The sequence below is a fragment of the Diabrotica virgifera genome, chromosome 3 (assembly GCF_917563875.1).
Source record: "Diabrotica virgifera virgifera chromosome 3, PGI_DIABVI_V3a".
Classification (NCBI taxonomy): Eukaryota; Metazoa; Arthropoda; class Insecta; order Coleoptera; family Chrysomelidae; genus Diabrotica; species Diabrotica virgifera.
In genome coordinates, this window is record NC_065445.1 from 201,244,633 (window position 1) to 201,265,020 (window position 20,388).

The 20,388-nt window shown below is 33.4% G+C and overlaps 1 protein-coding gene across 2 annotated transcripts in view; it reads left to right on the plus strand.

Annotated features, from left to right (window-relative positions):
- LOC126882301 (histone-lysine N-methyltransferase SETD1) overlaps nt 1–20,388 on the plus strand; it is a 167,903-nt gene that overhangs the window by 110,779 nt on the left and 36,736 nt on the right. For both annotated transcript variants that reach the window (XM_050647167.1, XM_050647168.1), the window contains exons 13-14: nt 1,767–2,027; nt 11,687–12,035. In XM_050647167.1, the coding sequence (XP_050503124.1) occupies nt 1,767–2,027; nt 11,687–12,035 (610 nt within the window). The remainder of the gene's footprint in view (nt 1–1,766; nt 2,028–11,686; nt 12,036–20,388) is intronic.

Sequence of the window (20,388 nt, forward strand, 5' to 3'; positions counted from 1 at the left end):
TGCATTTCTCCACACAATTCTATCTTGGGTCATATCAATGTTAATCCCCTTTACCAACATGTCCTGCCTTATCGTCTCCCCCAAGGTCTTCTTTGGTCTTCCTCTCCTACTCCTTCCAGGAATCTGCACTTCAGCTATTCTTCGTATTGGGTGATTAACGTCTCGACGTTGAACATGACCAGACCATCTTAACCTATGCTCTCTCATTTTGGCATCAATTGGTGCCACACCTAGACTTCCCCTAATATACTCATTTCTAATTTTATCCTTCTTTGTCACTCCACTCATCCATCTAAGCATTCCCATTTCCACCACATGCATTCGTTGTTCCTCTTTCTTTTTCACTACCCAACATTCAGTTACGTACATCATAGCCGGTCTTATCGCTGTTTTATAGAATTTTTCCTTCAGCTTCATTGGAATTTTTCTGTCACACAAGACACCACTCGCTTTTTTCCACTTCATCCATCCAGCCCTAATTCTACTGCATGCATCTCCATCTATTTCTCCATTACTCTGTAATACCGATCCTAGGTACTTAAAACTATTGCTTTTTACAATCATTTCACCATCCAAAGATACCATTTTATTTGTAGTAACTCCATCTTTAAATGAACATTCCAAATACTCTGTTTTTGTCCTACTAAGTTTTAAACCTTTTTCCTCCAGAGCTTGTCTCCACTGTTCCAGTTTTTGTTCTAAGTCTCTTTCACTATTTCCTACTAACACTACATCATCAGCATACATTAGGCACCATGGAATGCTACCCTGTAGTTTCGCTGTTATCTGGTCCAAAACTAATGAGAATAAATAAGGACTAAGCACCGAGCCTTGGTGCAGTCCTACTTTCACCTGAAATTGTTCAGTCTCTCCCACACCTGTCCTAACACTAGTCATTACTCCCTCATACATATCTCTCACAATCTTTACATATTCGCCAGGGACTCCTTTCTTATTGAGTGCCCACCACAGAATCTCTCGAGGAACTCTATCATATGCTTTCTCAAGATCAATGAATACCATATGAGGGTTGGTCTCTTTATTCTGTATTTTTCCATCAGTTGCCTTACAATGAAAATTGCATGTGTTGTTGATCTGTCCTGCATAAAGCCAAATTGATTGTCGGATATTTCGGTTTCTTCACGTATCGGTCTATCAATTACTCTCTCCCATATTTTCATGGTGTGGCTAAGTAGTTTTATAGCCCTGTAGTTTGTACATTGTTGTATGTCTTCCTTGTTTTTGTAGACAGGTACTAATATACTGCTTCTCCATTCGTCTGGCATTTGCCCAACTTCCATAATTCTATTAAATAGACCTGCTAGCCAACTTATTCCTGTCTCTCCCAATGTTCTCCATACTTCCCCAGGAATATCATCTGGTCCAACTGCTTTTCCTTTCTTTATTTTTTGAAGCGCTTGAGCCACTTCCTCGTTTGTTATTCTGGTAACCATTGCTGTTAGTGTCTCCGTTAACTCCACAGGCTGTCTGTTAAATTCTTCATTTAATAAACTGTCAAAATACTTTCTCCATCTCTTTTTGACATCCTTTTCGTGAATTAGTATTTTATTATTTTCATCTCGGATACATCTAATCGGATTAAAATCTCTTGCTTTCTTTGCTCTCTGTTTGGCTATTTTAATATGATTATATGGCGTGATAATATGGCTTGATCTCAATTTTTCAGAATTTATCTGGATTATTATTGATATAGGTAACCATACGAATTTATCAGTTTCTTTTATTTATTGCTTTTATTCTGTAAGGATGTCATGGACAAAAGTCTGGAAGAACTGGAAGCCGAGAGGGACGCTCTTCTGCAACAGGTCCGAAACCCCGAACCACCGCAAAGTAGACACGTCGAAGAGGTCAAAATATTCGATGAAAAACCAAAGGAAAAAATTGAAATGGTTCATGAAAGAGAAATTGATCAATCAATGAAAAAGAAGAGGGATTTGAACGGAGATGTAGTAACGGTGAAAACAAAACCCGAAAGTCCTACTGGACAGGATAGTCCACATAAGCATGTAAGTTAATACTGGTTATAATATTTACTTTACTACTGAAATAATAGTACCAGAGGCGTGCGGTCCATGGAAGCGGGGGAAGCGCCGCTTCCCTATTTATTTGTCGATATAAGAAAATACATTATTAATTAATATTTAATAATAATTTTTTTTCCATAATCCAAATAATCTACATATTACCTAGCCAATAGGCATTGAAAAATATTAAAAATTAATCGCGTACGAACGAACTCAATATGCACACAATTCAACTATTTGGTCCACTCCTGGCAGAAGCGCATCTCAAAATCGCCGCTTGTCATGCAGTTGTCCCTTTTAAAATTGGTCAGGGTTCAATGACCGCACCCACTAGTCGCGCGAATTTTGGTATGCCATGGAAGCGCTCGTTATATCGCCTTCCCGAAAGTGAGATGCTCCGACTGTTACTGCTGCTAAGGGGTGCTTAGGTATTACATACATTCGCTTAAAGAATGTTTCGATTTAAATTTTTTGCAGAGATATTTCCTTTTACTGATCTTTTATTTGACATTTTACAGAAATCAAATGGTATTGCATTTTGTATAAGACAAATTGATGACTTTATTAATACGATAATTAAAAAAACGAGAGCAGTTTAAAAATATTTGGGATAAAACTGAACATATGGGGTTTGAACATGAAAGAAAAATAATGAAGATTAATAATTTCGGAGACAGAGAGACAGAGAAAACAGAGGAAACAAAGAGACCTTTTGATAATATTCTACAACAAATGAATTCTAGCTTTCAAAATTTTAACGATTTAAAATTTGTAGAATTATATATAATCTTAATATTTCTAATTATAATTCATCAAAATTTCCCACAGAGGAATTTATGTCATTAGGATTAAATAATGAAAATTTTTTGATATCCCAGCTTTGCATTCTCAGTTAAGTATCATTTATGAAACAACTGACATGAATGATAAAGAAATACCCAGAAATCTGGGATTTCTTTATAACTACTGGTTTAAATAAGTCGCTGTGTGAAGTGGTCAAGTTGTGTGAATTAGTACTACTAACTATCCCAGCCACAAGTGCATCAGTTGAACGAAGTTTTGCATTATGCATTAAAAGTTTCAAATTAAGAGTTTAAAAGAAATTCAACAAGCGAAGACAGACTTTGAAAGTTAGCCCTATTATCCATTGAAAAAGACTGCATTCAACAATTATCAGAAGTTGATAGGAGAATAGACCTCGAGTATAAATAAGTGTCATTTTAGTGAAAGTTGTGTGTTGTGGAAAATGCCTCGGAGTATATTTTTTTTTTAAATAGGATTCTTCTTTAGAAAACCAAGCCCGGCGCGAGGACTCAAGGCCCGAGCTAGCAATACAGATCAATGATAGGTCACTAGTCACTAGAAATAGCGGGAATAGAGTGCCTCACGCATTCACGCGTCACGGATTTAGTGTGTGAGTCCTTGTACGCAGGACGTCTCACATGATTAAGTACTTTGCTGATAGAGCCCCTGCGCATCAGAGTGTTATCAGGTGGAAAGTTGCTCGACCCTCTACCCTTAAGAAAATATTTTTATATCCTTATTGAATCGCTTCCCCTTTCGAAAAAATCACCGCACGCCACTGAATAGTACTGATTTTCAACATTTATCCAAATACTAGGCTGTTCAATAAGTTTTGGGGTTCGATAAGAGAGAGCGTTTCTAGTAGCCTAATTTGATTTTTTTACATACACTCTTCGTATGAGCGTGTAGCAAGTGTAATTTCACTCTGTCAATTCATTTTTTGTTTAGACTCCATTTAGTATCAACGTATTACAGTGTTTTTTATAATTGAAACAATCAAATATGGATATATGTAATTATTGACAAGACCCATTTAACTAATTATTGGTCTTGTCAATAATTAGTTAAATGTCAAATTTCAGTCAGTCCGTTCCCTGTTGTCTCCAACCATAACCATGAAGTTTAAAGCAAAAGAAGAAGACACCATTTTAAAATAAAAATAATTTATTCTTTAAACATTGACTTATTGCCGCTTTCAATGTAGCCTAGATGGCTCAAATGTTGTTTTTGAAAGGTCCTAACTCTGTAGCTAGTTTCAAATGCTTTGGATCTGGAGTAAGTAACCACACGTTTTAATTTTCTTAACCTTTTCAACAGTCAAAATTTCAACTTTTTCAGTATTATACAGTGGTTTACTTATTTCTAGGTCTAACCTGATGATGGACTAGTCCGAAAACGTTTGTGATGTACTTTGTATTTTTGGATCTTTTTTAGAAACATTTTTTTAATATTATTAACTGGGAAATAAGCCACAATTAAATTGAAAAATTAATTTTATCTACTCTATGTCATATTATGTATAAGTTTTTAGTTTGTGAAAACTGTCATTATAGATAGCGCAGTGCGTGAAGGATTTAAAGTGTGCATGAAGTAACAATGTATTTTAAATGGGATTTACTTTTTCGCACTGTTTGTAACGTTCGAGTTGTCATGGTGACAATCCTTAACTTTCGCGTTGTCATGGTGATGACAATATGAGCAATCAATTACAACAAAAGTTTTGACAGTTTTGTGGTTTGAAAGTAGTTAGAATTTTTAAATGTCAAAGTTCTAAAAATTGTAGAATAGAAATGAATTCCAATGACGAAGAGTTGCAGCTTTTTTATTTGTTTATCGTAGATAAAATATTGTATGAAACTGTGCGTGAAGTACTTTTTGTGAACTTACGCGATTTATAGCACTCGCTCCGTTGTCGCTCGTGCTCTAAAAATCGCGTGCGTTCGCAAAAAGCATACTTCACGAACTGTTCCATAAATAACTATTATTAACGTTTCGACGCCCAAATCGGGTGTCAGGCCCAAAATACCAAATACTATTAAATTAAACAAAAATGTTGTTGCTAAGTAAAAAAATTCTTCTAATAATTTATTTAATCTGACTCATTTATATTGGCAATTCAGACGTATATTATACATTTTAAAGTAGAAGACTTTAAAATGATATCTCCAATATTTATGAGTTGCGTTCCTGGGACGACTTTATTAAAAGATTGTTCATTCGATTACATGAAATCAATCCCAACTCAAGAATATCCGTCACAAAAAATCATAGCATGTGATTTGTCTTTAAAAAGACAACCAAATACAACGATGACAGTAAAATTCTCGCGTTAGAGATTCCATAGTAAATCACGAGGGAAAAGCAGGAAAAAAAACTCATGATACTATCCCGAGATCGTAAGTATATGGTCTTACATTTAATTTACTTTCAGAAACTAATACCAAATGCTGACTTTAATATGTTTATATATAATATGACTAATAAATGTTTAAATTATAAATAATATTAATAATACATAGATATACAATAAGTAATACTAAAATATAAAATATGTACTCTCGATATGTAACTCGATATGTTATTGATTTACTAATAGTGGTATTTTCTTTCTATTGACTTCCTCTTTCAGTATGGATAACCGCATTCTACCGAGGAATTTGCGACACAATTGGTTTCATTTAGCATAATTAGAGCCGCTTCTTTGATTTTTCTCTTTTTACTATCTGATTCTTTCAGGACTATATTCTTTTTCTCATGATCATCTTTCAGTGCGTCACAGTTTTTCGATTTCTTTCTAACGTATTCAATTGTATATGACAGAAAAAAGGCACGTCGGTGATTACTTCTAGTTCTGTGATTATTCTAGTTGTCGATAGATGGCGCCATAATTTAAAAAAATAATTTTTTTTAATTAGATAATAATATTACAAATATAATCTGTATAATTTATAAGACTATACAAATCAAAGAAAATACCATTTTATAAATGCAAGAAACACATTTGATTTGTTTTTATTCTAAATTGAAAATAAAATGTGACAACTGTCAGATTTAACTAAAATGTCATGTTAGAATAAATGTCATAAATGTGTATTATCACGGACTTACCCTTTTTCCTATCATTTGTGACGCACTGAAAAATGATCATGAAAAGGACAATACTTGAATCTCTCCACTGAACTCTATGTTCATTATCCCATGCGTGTTGACATATTTCAGATCTATCAAATTCTCTATTTTTAATATAAGACTGATGTTCATTTATTCTAACATTTAATGGTCTTGATGTTTCACCTAAATTAAATTGTTCGCATTGACAAGGTATTTTATAAATGCAATTCTTTGTTCGTTCTTGTTCATTGTTAGGTTTAGTTTTAGATAGAATAGATCTCAATGTGTTTGTTGTTTTGAATGTTGTTGAAATGTTGAATTTATTTCCTATTGTGTTTTATTATGGAATCTCTAACGCGAGAATTTTACTGTCATCGTTGCATTTGGTTGCCTTTTTAAAGGCAGATCACATGCTATGATTTTTTTGTGACGGATATGCTTGAGTTGGGATTGATTTCATGTAATCGAATGAACTATCTTTTAATAAAGTCGTCCCAGGAACGCAACTCATAAATATTGGCGATATCATTTTAAAGTCTTCTACTTTAAAATGTATAATATACGTCTGAATTGCCAATATAAATGAGTCAGATTAAATAAATTATTAGAAGAATTTTTTTACTTAGCAACAACATTTTTGTTTAATCTAATAGTATTTTGACAACGACACCCGATTTGGGCGTCGAAACGTTAATAAAATTATTTTTTCAATTTAATTCTGGCTTATTTCCCATCTAAATAGTTAATCATAAAAATGCCACAAGGAAATAGCTTCAGAACAACATTTTTTTTATAATTATATACCATTTTCAGAGGAAGATTTTTTACTTCTTAAGTAATTTTTATTATGGTATACAGCCAATTAGAGGGATTCATATTTTTATATTTACTTATTTCATATGACTGAATGGTAACACACGAACCTTACATGTCAATATTATGAGATCACTGGAGACCTTGTAAATGTGGATATTCCAAAGAAAGTTAAAAATCTCATGGCTAGAATGTAGAGCGAATGAAAGTGTGTTACAAATTATGGAAGCCGATAGAGAAGATACAAGCATTGTTAAAAAATGTAGCGTGGGATATCTTGGGGAAAAAGTATCCCGTTAAGATAGGCAAAATGCCCTCACTCCCAGAATTCAATTTTTTTCAAGTTCCATGCGATTAAATAATAACACTCGGCGCAATTTTAGCCAACCACCCTCCTCCTCCTTACCCTAGACACTAAATGCGCTGAGTCTTATTTTTTATTAAACAGACTAAACGTAAAAAAAAAATGAAAAAATTAATTCAGGTTATATCGATCTCAAAAATATGATTAACCTCGCAAAAAATCGCAAAAATCCTTAAAAAGCCCGCAAAATCATGTTTTTTAGTCTTTAAAGGTGTTTCGGTCAATTTTTGAATGTCCTAAAGGATTCAGCTACTTCAGCTGATATAAACCAATGAAAAAATACTTGATTTGATCCATTTTTTAAGTCTATAAAATGGAGAAAATCCCCCAAAACCACTCAAAAACGAGTATTTCTTTGAGGTGGCGCATTTTACGGAAAAATCAGAAATATTTTTTATATAATACATAAAATTTAAAAAAAAACACCTGCAGACATCTCCAAAAAAGTTATACGCCTTTTTCGAAAGAAAAAAATGCAATTTTAGGTTATGTACACTCAACCTACGCGTCTATAAAAATAGACAAGTTTTGTAAAAGCTTCAACTGTGCGTGCGAATTTTTTGAATCTTTTAAATTGATTGCAACCCTCCGAAAAAAAAAATATAAAAACGAAAAGATAGCGTTTTAGGTGGTATTCTCCTTTTCATGACCATTTTTCAGTGCGTCACAAATTATAGAAAAAAAGGTAAGTCCGTGATAATACACATTTATGACATTTATTCTGACATGACATGTTAGTTAAATCTGGCAGTTGTCACATTTTATTTTCAATTTGGAATAAAAACAAATCAATTGTGTCTATTGCATTTATAAAATGGTATTTTATTTGATTTGTGTAGTCTTATAAATTGTACAGATTATATTGATAATATTATTATTTTATTTAATAAATAATTATTTTTTGATTATGGCGCCATCTATCGACAACTAGAATAACTAGAATAAATGTTATAAATGTCTGTAATCAGCGACGTGCCTTTTTTCTGTCACATACAATTTAATGCGTTAGAGAGAAATCGAAAAACTGTTACGCACTGAAAAATGGTCATGAAAAGGACTATAGGGTGGGGGACTGTGAGAGTGGTGGTGGGTTAAAATTGAGCTGAGTATATTTTAGTATGTTTTAATGACATAGAACGTAAGAAAATGAAAAAATGTAACCTTCTACGTCTAATAATATATGAAAGGATCCACGAAGACAAAATGCTCGTGGCTCAAATGGATACACATTCGCCACTAAAAAAAGAGTATAGAGTTGTTAATGATGGCCAATTTTCAGTCTCAAACACTTATCTAGTTACACACCTATTTACTGGCCCACTGACCCTAGTAGACTTCCGGACTGTCTTGACTTTTTTGTAAGCAAAGGTTTTGGAGAAGGCTATCTAAATATTGTACCAAATTATGAAATTGCTTCAGACCATACCCCCGTAATAGCGACGCTAATTCAAGATTTCTTGAGAAGGAACGTCCAGCAAAACTGCACAATCATAAAACCGACTGGAATGAGTTCAGGGAAGAAATACATCAAAAAATAAACCTTAATATTTCTCTCAAAACAAAAGATAAACTTGAATTGGCAGTATACGAATTTACTACACTTCTCCAAGAAGCTGCTTGGAATGCCACTCCAGAATGTAAAGATACACAGAATAAAAGAAACAATCCTATTAATATAAGAAACCAAATTAAAGAGAAGAGGAGACTAAGAAAGATATGGCAAAACACAAGGCAGCATCAAGAAAAAATGAACTACAATAGAGCCGCAAGACAGCTGAAAAATACAATACTACAGCACAAAAACTCCTACATCGAAAATTATCTTCAAAATTTAACACCAACAGCAGATACCGATTATTCACTTTGGAAGGCCACCAGGAAATTAAAACAACCCAGTAAACACATACCAGCATTAAGAAATCCAGATGGCTCATGGTCGAGAACAGATCAAGAAAAAGCAGAGGCATTTGGAAAATATCTTGAAGAAGTTTTTCAACCTCTACCCTCTGTCAGTGCTGAAGAAGATGAGGCTATCTATGAAAGTCTAGCAACAATCCAACAGCCAAGTGAGCAAATTAAATAAGTAACAAAAAGAGATGTAAAAAATACTATTCAATATAGATTAAAAACCAAAAAAGCTCCTGGCTAGGGCTTACAATACCGGGATTCCGGGATCCCGAATACCGGAATCCTGGACGATTTTTGTCCGGTATTAAAAACCGGTATTTATCTAAAAATACCGGTATTTTGGTATAACATTAGTTGATAAAAATTGAATTTATGCTCAATATAAATCTAATTTAAAATAATATTAATTAGTTACAAGAATTTTTTTTGAAGATAAAGAATCAATTTCGTTGTATTAAAATCTATATCAGGCATATTTATTAGATTACACATACACCGATCCAAGTATGGCAACATCGAGAAGCGGCGGTGTCGGCAATATAAAGCGAGTGTTTATGTTTTACGTCTACTACCCAATGCCACATTTTCTTTCGAAATGCCACACTTTGCAAGAAAAATTAACCCGATGGAATTTTGGAAAAAATACAAATCCACTTTCCGTGAGTTTATTATTTGGCTATTAAATATTATTTGTCAATACCTGCAACATCAGTACCTTCCGAAAGAGTATTTTCAAAGTCTGAGCAGTTAACAAATTTTAGAAATTAGACTAGGCATAAGAATACCGGTTTTAATACCGGTATCCCGATATTTCAAATTTCAAATATCAAATACCGGTATTCAGATTTTAGTTCGGTATTGTAAGCCCTACTCCTGGCTATGACCTTATAACAGGAACTATCTTAAAAGGTACCAGATAAAGGTGTAGTTATAATAACACAACTATTCAACGCCGCAATAAGGCTCAAAATTGTACCAACGCAATGGAAAATTGCTGATATAATAATGATCCATAAACATGGTAAACCACCTCACGAGCATACCTCTTATCGTCCTATTAGTCTCTTACCGGTACTAGCTAAACTATTTGAGAAGCTAATAGCGACCAGGCTAATGAAGATAATAACTGATAACAATCTTTTTCCGGATCACCAGTTTGGTTTCGGAGAGAAGCATTCAACAATAGAACAAGTTCATAGAGTCGTTGATATAGTAAATAAAACTTTTGAAGAAAAAAGTACTGTTCTGCATTTTTTCTTGACGTCAGTCAGGCTTTTGATAAAGTCTGACACGAAGGGTTGCTCTTCAAAATAAAAATGATCGTTCCTGATTCAATGTTTACTATACTAAAATCATATTTAGAAGAAAGGTACTACCGTGTCAAGCATGAAGCAGATACATAAAAAATCTACCCTATACGATCTGGAGTCCCTCAAGGTAGTGTTCTGGGTCCTATATTATATTTAATATTTACACACGATATACCAACAAACGAAAATGTAACGACTACAACATGCGCAGACGACACAGCTAAGTTAGTCACAGATGAAAACCCCGCAACAGCTACTGAATCTCTTCAAAAGCATATTAGGAACAAGTGGACAAAGAAATGACGAATAAAGATCAATGAATCAAAATCACAACATATCATATTTACAAAATGTCGTAAAATATCGCCCAATATAGAAATAAATAATAAAGCAATTCCACAAGCCGAAAGCGCTAAATACCTTGGTATGCACCTGGACAAAACTTTGACATGGAGAACACATATATGGAACAAGCGCCAACAGTTAAATTTAAAATTTCGTAAACATTATTGGATACTAGGCAGAACATCGAAGTTGTCTATAAGGAACAAACTGTTGGTATACAATATAATACTCAAACCGGTCTGGACCTATGGGATCCAGCTATGGGGTACAGCAGCAAAATCCAACATATCCATAATGGAAAGATTACAATCCAAAGTGTTACGCTCTATAACAGACGCCCCACGGTTCGTGTCAAACAAAGACATTTATTGTGATCTAGAAGTACCTACGATCAGTGAAGTGATAGTTCAGTGCAGTGTTCGGTACATAAAACGCCTAGAAAGCCATCCAATTACCCTGGCAATAAACTTGCTTGATAATAGTCAACAAACTCACAGACTAAAACGTAAAAATCCACTGGACCTTATTTATAATTAAGTTTTATAACTCACCGTAATTGGGTTTATGTTTTAGATATATGTATTGTTTGTAAATGTAAAATGTATGTTTGTATGTAGCATATTATCGGAATGTCATGTTTGTTCCATCCTAGAGGTCCAGTCATTGGACTGACCTCTCTAACGTCAATTTTTTTTTTATTGTTAGAATTTTTATAACTAGCAGATTGCTGAATAAACGTTTCAAAAAATTTTTTTTTCAGTAATGCAAGAGGCACCTAAAGAACAAGCCTTATTTTTTTTACACTTGTGTAAATATAGTCTTGTAGTCTAAAATGGTTGTCATTGATTTTGGTGATACATTTTTATTTAAGTGGAACAGAGTCTACATTTTTCTTGTAAAAGTTACAAAACAAAAACTCATATATATTGTATTCCATGTAACGTTTTTAACTTCATTTGGAAATTTTCATTTCTGTTTATTTTTAGGTATTTAACGAGCACTCCTATTGTATACAAAGTTCAGAGAAAGAAACCGTCGATCAGCCCCAGAAAGACCAGCCTGTACAACAACTTTCTGCTCAAAGTGCTCTTAACGATCACGAGTATCTTTCCAAGGAACAGAAAATCGAGAAAGTTAAAAAGGAGAAACCTCCCAAGCCAATTAAACCGAGGAAGCACAAGGAACATAAAAAGTTACAAGAACTCCAAAATAAACTCGCCTACGAGAGGCAGTTCGCTTGGGGTGGAAGTGATCCATACAGTTTCCATAACGTACAGCATAAACCAAGGGATCAGCTGTCGGAGTTCTCATTAATGTTTGAATTTTTAGCTAAAGGTAAGATACCCATCCAAACTTACAAAATAATATTTTACAATATTTCTAAAATGCTGTCACTACATAAAATCACTACAAAAAAATATGTATAAAATTTGTTTCCGTTCTTTTCAAATTGTTCGGTATGTTCCTAGCAAGAATGAAGCTGTAGATCAGCGTTAATCAAAGCGTGCTTCTCGTGGCCCCTTCTTCTTCTTTTTCTTTAAGTGTCTATTCTGACTTTAGAGACGACTGCTTTGAAAAGTTTATTTGATGTACCGGTATGGTGGCTCCCGCCTTCTGAGCCACCCTGGATACTGAGGGGTGGTTACCCCGACTATGAGGGTTGATGTAGTAACTATAGTTCGTTGTTAAGACATTTATTTACACGTTAAATATATCACAGAAAATAACTGGTGGTATATTATTTACTTGAAATCGATGTTACCCCGTCGAATCTCAACTGCTAATTGATTTATCTGTTCTCGTAAAAAATATAATTAAAGTCGGTTATTGTTTATTTACTGTTTTGGTAAGCCGAGGTGACCGTAATTTAAAGTGCTGACTGTTAATAAACACCCACTGAATATTATTGCAACTCGACCTTGTATCAAATACTAGCATGCAAAACTAGGTTACTCGTATTTATTAAACAAACATTACCACGGGCATTTAATTATTAAAAGGTTTATTTGTAATATGATGTTTATTGAGATGCTGTGTATCCCAATTCACCGGGTGTCCCAATAAGAATGGCTCTCGGCCATATCTCAGGAACTGTTTATAGTACAGCTTTGGAAAAAAAAATTTTATAACAAAAGTTACCTCGAGAAAGCCTGGAAATTAATTTCATATTTGTAAGTCCACCGCTAGAGGGCGTAATTGAATGTCAAAAATTGAAAAATCAAAATTTTACAAAATTTTCATAATGAAAGGGCACTGAAAATCCAATCATCGTATTCTCCGCAAAATTCTGCGAATATTTGATTTCACAAGTGTAACTCTACCTTTGTAAATAAGAGGTGGGGGTGAGTGGGAACCTTGTTATGAAAAATGACTGTAAGTCCGGTTCTGCTTAATTGATTTTTGCAAACTTGGTCTCGTTGAAAACAGATCTTTTTCGTTAATGTAAGAGTTATAATTACGAAACAGCCTAGTAAGTAATATGCCAGCTAGGGGGCGCTATTTTATGTTTTTCAGAAATCTAGTTTTCTTTGGAAAATATTAAATACAAGTATGCACTTTTAATCCTGTATTACAAAATTAGACCAAATTATCAACAGAATATCGAAAACCGCATGTCGATACCTTTTTTCTATCTCGAGATATCTTAAGAAACGTGTTAATTTTTAAACATAACTGATGATGTCTCCTGTAAACGAAGTTACGGAAATCAAAATGGAAGCAAGTAGTGTGCTGTGGAAAAAAAATTAAAGCGTGACACTTGCGAAATGCCGACAGAAGTGAATACTTATTATAGATTCGATTATATTCGTTTGATTCAATTAGATTCCATTCGATTAGATTTAATTTTATTTAATATATATTATATCTATAATTTAAAATAAATATATATAATATATACCTAATTTAATACATAATATTATATACTAGTGATTTTACCCGTTAAAATTAGGATTAATAAGATATAAAGATACATAAAGCTTTAAATTATTATGTTTCTTAATAATGTAACCGATATTTTTTAATTTAAAGTTTAATTACTGATGAAGTATAGTAAATACTTCTTGTAAATTTTAATCGTAAATAATGCATGGAAGAGTTCATTTATTTTTAGATACTCTCATTAAAGGGGAGGCCATTATACAAAAGTGACTTTTTTAAATTTGTTGATTAAATTATTCCTTTCAACCTGCTTATCCTCAAATTGTATTTTTAAACATCCTATTCATTTTATATAATAATAATTAAATTCACTATCAAATTTGAAGTAAAACTTCTTTTGAAAGTTTGTTAATTCTAAAATTAATGAGTAAAATCACTAGTACAGTTTGTAAAACGTAGCAAAAAGTTTAAAAATTTCAGCGATTGTAAGATTTTCAAACTCTTTCCTACGTTTCACAAACCATATATTATATTATGTATTAAATTGGGTATATTTTAAATATACTAAATTATAAGCATAATTATAATAAATAAAATTAAATCCAATTAAATGAATCGAATTGAATCGAACCCAATATAATTGAATCTATGAGAAATATTCACTTCTGTCGGCACTCCGCAAGTGTCCTGCTCTAATTTGTTTCCATAGCACACTACCCGTTTTCACTTTGATTTCCTTAACTTCGTTTACCGGTGACATTATCAGTTTGTTTACAATTTATACGTTTCTTAAGATATCTCGAGATAGAAAAAAGGTATCGACATGCGGTTTTCGATATTCTGTTGATAATTTGGTCTAATTTTATAATACAGGGTTAAAAGTGCATACTTGTATTTAATATTTTCCAGAGAAAACTAGATTTCTGAAAAACATAAAATAGCGCCCCCTAGCTGGCATATTACTTACTAGGCTGTTTCGTAATTATAACTCTTACATTAGCGACAAAGATCTGTTTTCAACGAGACCAAATTTTCAAAAGTCGTTTAAGCCGAACCGGACTTACAGCCATTTTTCATAACAAGGTTCCCACTCACCCCCACCTCTTATTTGCAAAGGTAGAGTTACACTTGTGAAATCAAATATTCGCAGAATTTTGCGCAGAATACGATGATCGGATTTTCAGTGCCCTTTCATTATGTAAATTTTGCAAAATTTTGATTTTAAAATTTTTGATATTCAATTACGCCCTCTAGCGGTGGACTTACAAATATGAAAATAATTTCCAGGCTTTTCTCGAGGCAACTTTTGTTATAAAAATTTTTTTCCCAAAGCTGTACTATAAACGGTTCCTGAGATATGGCCGAGAGCCATTCTTATTGGGACACTCGGTACATCTGTACCATTCTCTCAGGTTGCGCGATATTCTGCGTCTTCCTATGCTGGTATTTAAGATTTCCATTTCTTTATTCATCTTTCTCAGACTAGAGCTGCATTCCCGGGACACATTTCCCGGGAAATCAGTAAAAAATGGAAATCCCGATTCCCGGGAATTTTTACAGATTTTCCGGGATTTTAAAATATTTTATTTTAAATTATGAGCGGAGATATTACTAACACAATGAATAAATGATTCTGATACAATTATTATCTCTGCTTAATAATCATTTTAAATCGTTTCACTTAAAATATTTATTTTTCAATTATATTGAAAATGAGAAAAAATCTCAGAATGCGAATTTAAAAGAAATTTCTATTGTATAATATTTTTATTGACTTGTTATGTTAAAAATATCTATTTCTAACAATTTTAAAGCTAATTGGTTCTCACCAAAGCCGTAAATTTGACAAAAAAAACTTAAATTTTTTTTTTTAATTCTCACGCATTACTACAATCTTCCTCGAGGCACTTACGAGTGAAAAGTTATGATACAAAATTTTTCTTCAAATTATCGCGGAAGAGGATAAAATGTTAGAGTTTTTGGCGCGACTGCTCCCGGGTTAAACTTTCCAATTTTGGGGTAAAATCAGAATGTATCACATCCGTCAGCATAAACATTATTTTGTTTATGCGACGATCCGATTCATTTTGAAGCATCCAGAATTATAACATAAATATTTATTTTGAATTAAAATTATGTTTATGAAGAATTAGTATATAGGACATTTAATACGGTATTAGATTAGTGCAAATCAGCTGACCTGAAGTTTAAAAAATTACTCACTTCGCTAAAAAGCATCAGATCTACATCAACAGAAAGTGCGTTTTCAACTTCAGCAAAGGGCCTAGCCGGGTAAGATGGTGAAAAGTGCCCCCAGCTCGATTTAAATTCCATATAGGCCACTTTTTAGAACATATAGAGCAACTCACTTTCTGAAATTTTTAGCCCCCTAGGTGGTCACGTGACCCCCCTAGAGCCTAATTAGGCTTTTTATGTTTTTATTTTTTATCTCAGCCGCATCAAGAGCTAGCCAAAAACTTTATTTAAAAAAGTTGTAAGTTTCAAAAAGATCTATATGAAAAAATTTTTTTTTATTTTTTTGGCGGGAAATTCGAATTTTTAGAACAATTTTAAACTTTTAAATAACTCTGAAAAAAAACCTAAGACACTCGTTTTTACGAAAATCAATTATAATGTGTATTTTTGCACAGTCTTTCACCCTGAATTTTTTCATATTTTTAAAATTGGTGAAACGTACCTTTAAAAATAAAAAACCGCATTTTTTCGGTTTTTTTTTTCGTTTTTTGATACAATTTTATACATATTTTTCAAAAAATTTAACACCGTCACTAGAATAGGTAAAAAACTGAAAAATAATTGGGGTTTGCTTAATAAAAAATTTTTGTAACGCCATCCATTTTCAAGATACAGGGCGTTGAAGAAAACAAAATTTTACATATTTTTTACGATTTTCCCGAAACTACTGGCAACATTGTAATAAAACTTAGCAAGTTTTAAGAGGTAGTTATTGTGCATGTTTTGATATACAATTAAGGATTTGATATTCATCATTGGCGCGCATAGGGGTAATGGTCTGAACTTTTTAAAGAATAAAGGTAGTACGCCACTGACATATTTCAAATTAACAATCGTTTTTGAATTCCTCGTTCAATTTGTGACAAAAAATGTATCTTCTTATTTTTTCATACGACGCGCCATTTTTATTCAAAAAATAAAAGATCTTAACCTTTACAAAGTATTCGAACTTCTAGTAATTTCTACATCTACATAATAAACTGGTATTACATCCATTATCAAAATTAATTCAAATACTTTGGAAGCGTTAAGATACTTTATTTTTTGTAGCAAAACGGCGCGTCGTGTGAAAAAATAAGATGATAGATTTTTTATTGCAAATTTAAGTAGGAATTCAAAAATGATTGTTAATTTGAAATATGTCAGTGGCGTACTATCTTTTTTTCTTTGAAAAGTTCAGACCATTACCCCTATGCGCGCCAATGATGAATATCAGATCGTTAATTGTATGTCAAAACATGCACAATAACTACCTCTTAAAACCTGCCAAGTTTTATTACAATGTTGCCAGTAGTTTCGGGAAAATCGTAAAAAATATGTAAAATTTTGTTTTCTTCAACGCCCTGTATCTTGAAAATGGATGGCGTTACAAAAATTTTTTATTAAGCAAACCCCAATTATTTTTCAGTTTTTTACCTATTCTAGTGACGGTGTTCAATTTTTTGAAAAACATATATAAAATTATATCAAAAAACGAAAAAAAAAAACCCAAAAAATGTGGTTTTTTATTTTTAAAGGTACGTTTCACCAATTTTAAAAATCTGAAAAAATTCAGCGTGAAAGACTGTGCAAAAATACACATTATAATTGATTTTAGTAAAAACGAGTGTCTTAGTTTTTTTTTCAGAGTTATTTAAAAGTTTAAAATTGTTCTAAAAATTCGAATTTCCCGCCAAAAAAATAAAAAAAAATTTTTTCATATAGATCTTTTTGAAACTTACAACTTTTTTAAATAACGTTTTTGGCTTTTTCTTGATGCGGCTGAGATAAAAAATAAAAACATAAAAAGCCTAATTAGGCTCTAGGGGGGTCACGTGACCACCTAGGGGGCTAAAAATTTCAGAAAGTGAGTTCCTCTATATGTGCTACAAAGTGGCCTATATGGAATTTAAATCGAGCTGGGGGCACTTTTCACCATCTTACCCGGCTAGGCCCTTTGTGTACAAAAAAGGAGCCAGCCTGAAAGATCAAACATTCAACAATTTATGTTTTTGTAAAACATATTTCAATAATAAAAACAACGAAAATTCAGATTACACAATAATTTTTCTATTTTTAAAGTTTTCTTTAAAATTTTTAATTGTCTTTTAAATTTTTGAATTTTTCTAAACATTATTAATTTGTAATCAAATTTTTTATACTAATTGCATTGAAAAATTAGAACAAAAACAATTTCTTCTTTTTATTTTTAAATTTCCCGAATCCCGGAAATTTCCGGGAAATCCAAATTACCAACTCTGGATTCCCGGGAAATCAAAAGGGGCCGGGAAAATGGAGCTCTATCTCAGACCCTCTTTGTGACGTATTCTGTCCACGATATTTTCAGAATTCTCCTGCACACCCACAGCTCAAACGATTCTAGTTTTTTCATTGATGCAGCATTCAAGGTCCAAGCTTCCATTCCATAAAACGAAGTCGAGAAAACGTAGCACCTAGCCAACCTAACTCTTAGCTACAACTTCAAATATTTCTTGTGCAGAGCACTTTTCTCATTTTGTTAAAATTTGCTCTAGCATTTTTTATTTTGATTTTAATTTCCTGGAAGTAATCACCAGTTCTGTGAGTTTTCGATATTCTTATAAATTTTGTCTTGTTGACGTTCATTGTTAGACCGTATTCTGGTACAAACTCCGCTATTCTGGTCACCAGCCTCTGAAAATCTCCAATATTTTCGACTGAGATGGCAGTGTCATCTGCATACCTAATGTTGTTAATGGGAACTAAATTTACCTTTATTCCATCTGTTTCACTCTCGAGAGCTTTTCTCAAGATCTCCTCCGAGTAGGCATTAAACAGAATTCGCATCCTGCATCATTCGACAACACGCATCCCTGTCTCATCCCACGTCTGATTTCAATTTCCTCTGATATCTCTTCGTGAAGACGTACTTTTTCTCGTTGCTTATAGTATAAATTTGATATAATCCTGAGGTCAGTAGTCTATCTTCTTTGATTTCAGGACATGCATTAATTGTTCATGTCTTACTTTGTCGAATACTTTATTATAGTCAATAAAACACGCATATAGGTATATTAGTCCAAGTAATGAAGCTTAAAATAGTCAAAACCTCGCAATTCTTACAGAATAGATCGATTTGCTTGAAAATTTGAGAATAAGTAGTAGTCTAAGAGCTGGGAGCGGATTTTGTGCGTGATAAGTAATATGGAAAAACTATACGGGGATATGTTGAATTAGTTGTGTACATGACTTTCACCAACGGCCGGAAACCAGAGTTGGGGCCGAGGGTAGTTATAAGGGGTCAAAGTCGCGGATTTTATTATTTTTTTTTATGACGCTTATGATCGAGATAGTGCACCAAAATTTGGTAATAAGTAGGTCATGACGTACCTAAGTAAAATCTCTAGGGGCTCAACGCTGCGTGGCCGACAAAGGGGTGGGGTTAGGGGTGAATATAAAAAATATAAGGGGTTTTTTGCGACGTTCGTGATTGAGATAGTGCACCAAAATTTGGGTGTAAGTAGACCATGACATAAATAATTAAAATCCCCAGAGCCGGAAACCAGAGTGGGGAAGGAAGGTAGTTATAAGGGGTCAAAGTTCCGTTTTTTATTATTTTTTTTGTGACGCTTATGATCGAGATAGCGCGCCAAAATTTCGGAATAAGTAGGTCATGACATTACTAAGTAAAATCTCCAGGAGTGGAACGCTGCGTGGCCGACAAAGGGGTGGGGCAGGGGTGAATATAAAAAAATGTAAGGGTTTTTTTGCGACGTTCGTGATTGAGATAGTGCACCAAAATTTGGGAATAAGTAGACCATAACATAAGTAAGTAATATTCCCAGAGGCGAAAACCAGAGTGGCGGACGAGGGTAGTTATAAGGGGTAAAAGTCGCGATTTTTATTATTTTTTTTGTGGCGCTCATGACGGAGATAGTGCACAAAAATTTGGGAATAAGTAGATAATGACATTACTAAGTAAAATCTCCAGGGGCGGAACGCTGCGTGGGGGACAAATGTTGTGCCGGGTCACAAAAAAATAATACACACTGCGACTTTGACCCCTTAAAACTACCCTCATTCCCAACTCTGGTTTCCGGCTCTGGGGATTTTACTTAGCTAAGTCATGGTCTACTTATTCCCAAATTTTGGTGCACTATCACAATCTAGCACGTCGCAAAAAACCCCTTATATTTTTTATATTCACACCTACCCCCACCCCTTTATCGGCCACGCAGCGTTCCACCCCTGGATATTGTATTTAGTTACCTCATGACCTACTTATTCCCAAATTTTGGTGCACTATCTCGGTCATGAGCGTCACAAAAAAAATAATAAAAACGGCGATTTTGACCCCTCATAACTACCCTCATGCCCAACTCTGATTTCCGGCTCTGAAGATTTTACTTAGTTATGTCATTGTCTACTTATTCCCAAATGTTGGTACACTCTCTCAATCAGGAACGTCGCAAAAAAACCCTTATATTTTTTTATTCACCCCTGCCCCACCCCTTTGTCGGCCACGCAGCGTGCCACGCCTGGAGATTTTACTTAGTTACGTCATGACCTACTTATTCCCAAATTTTGGTGCACT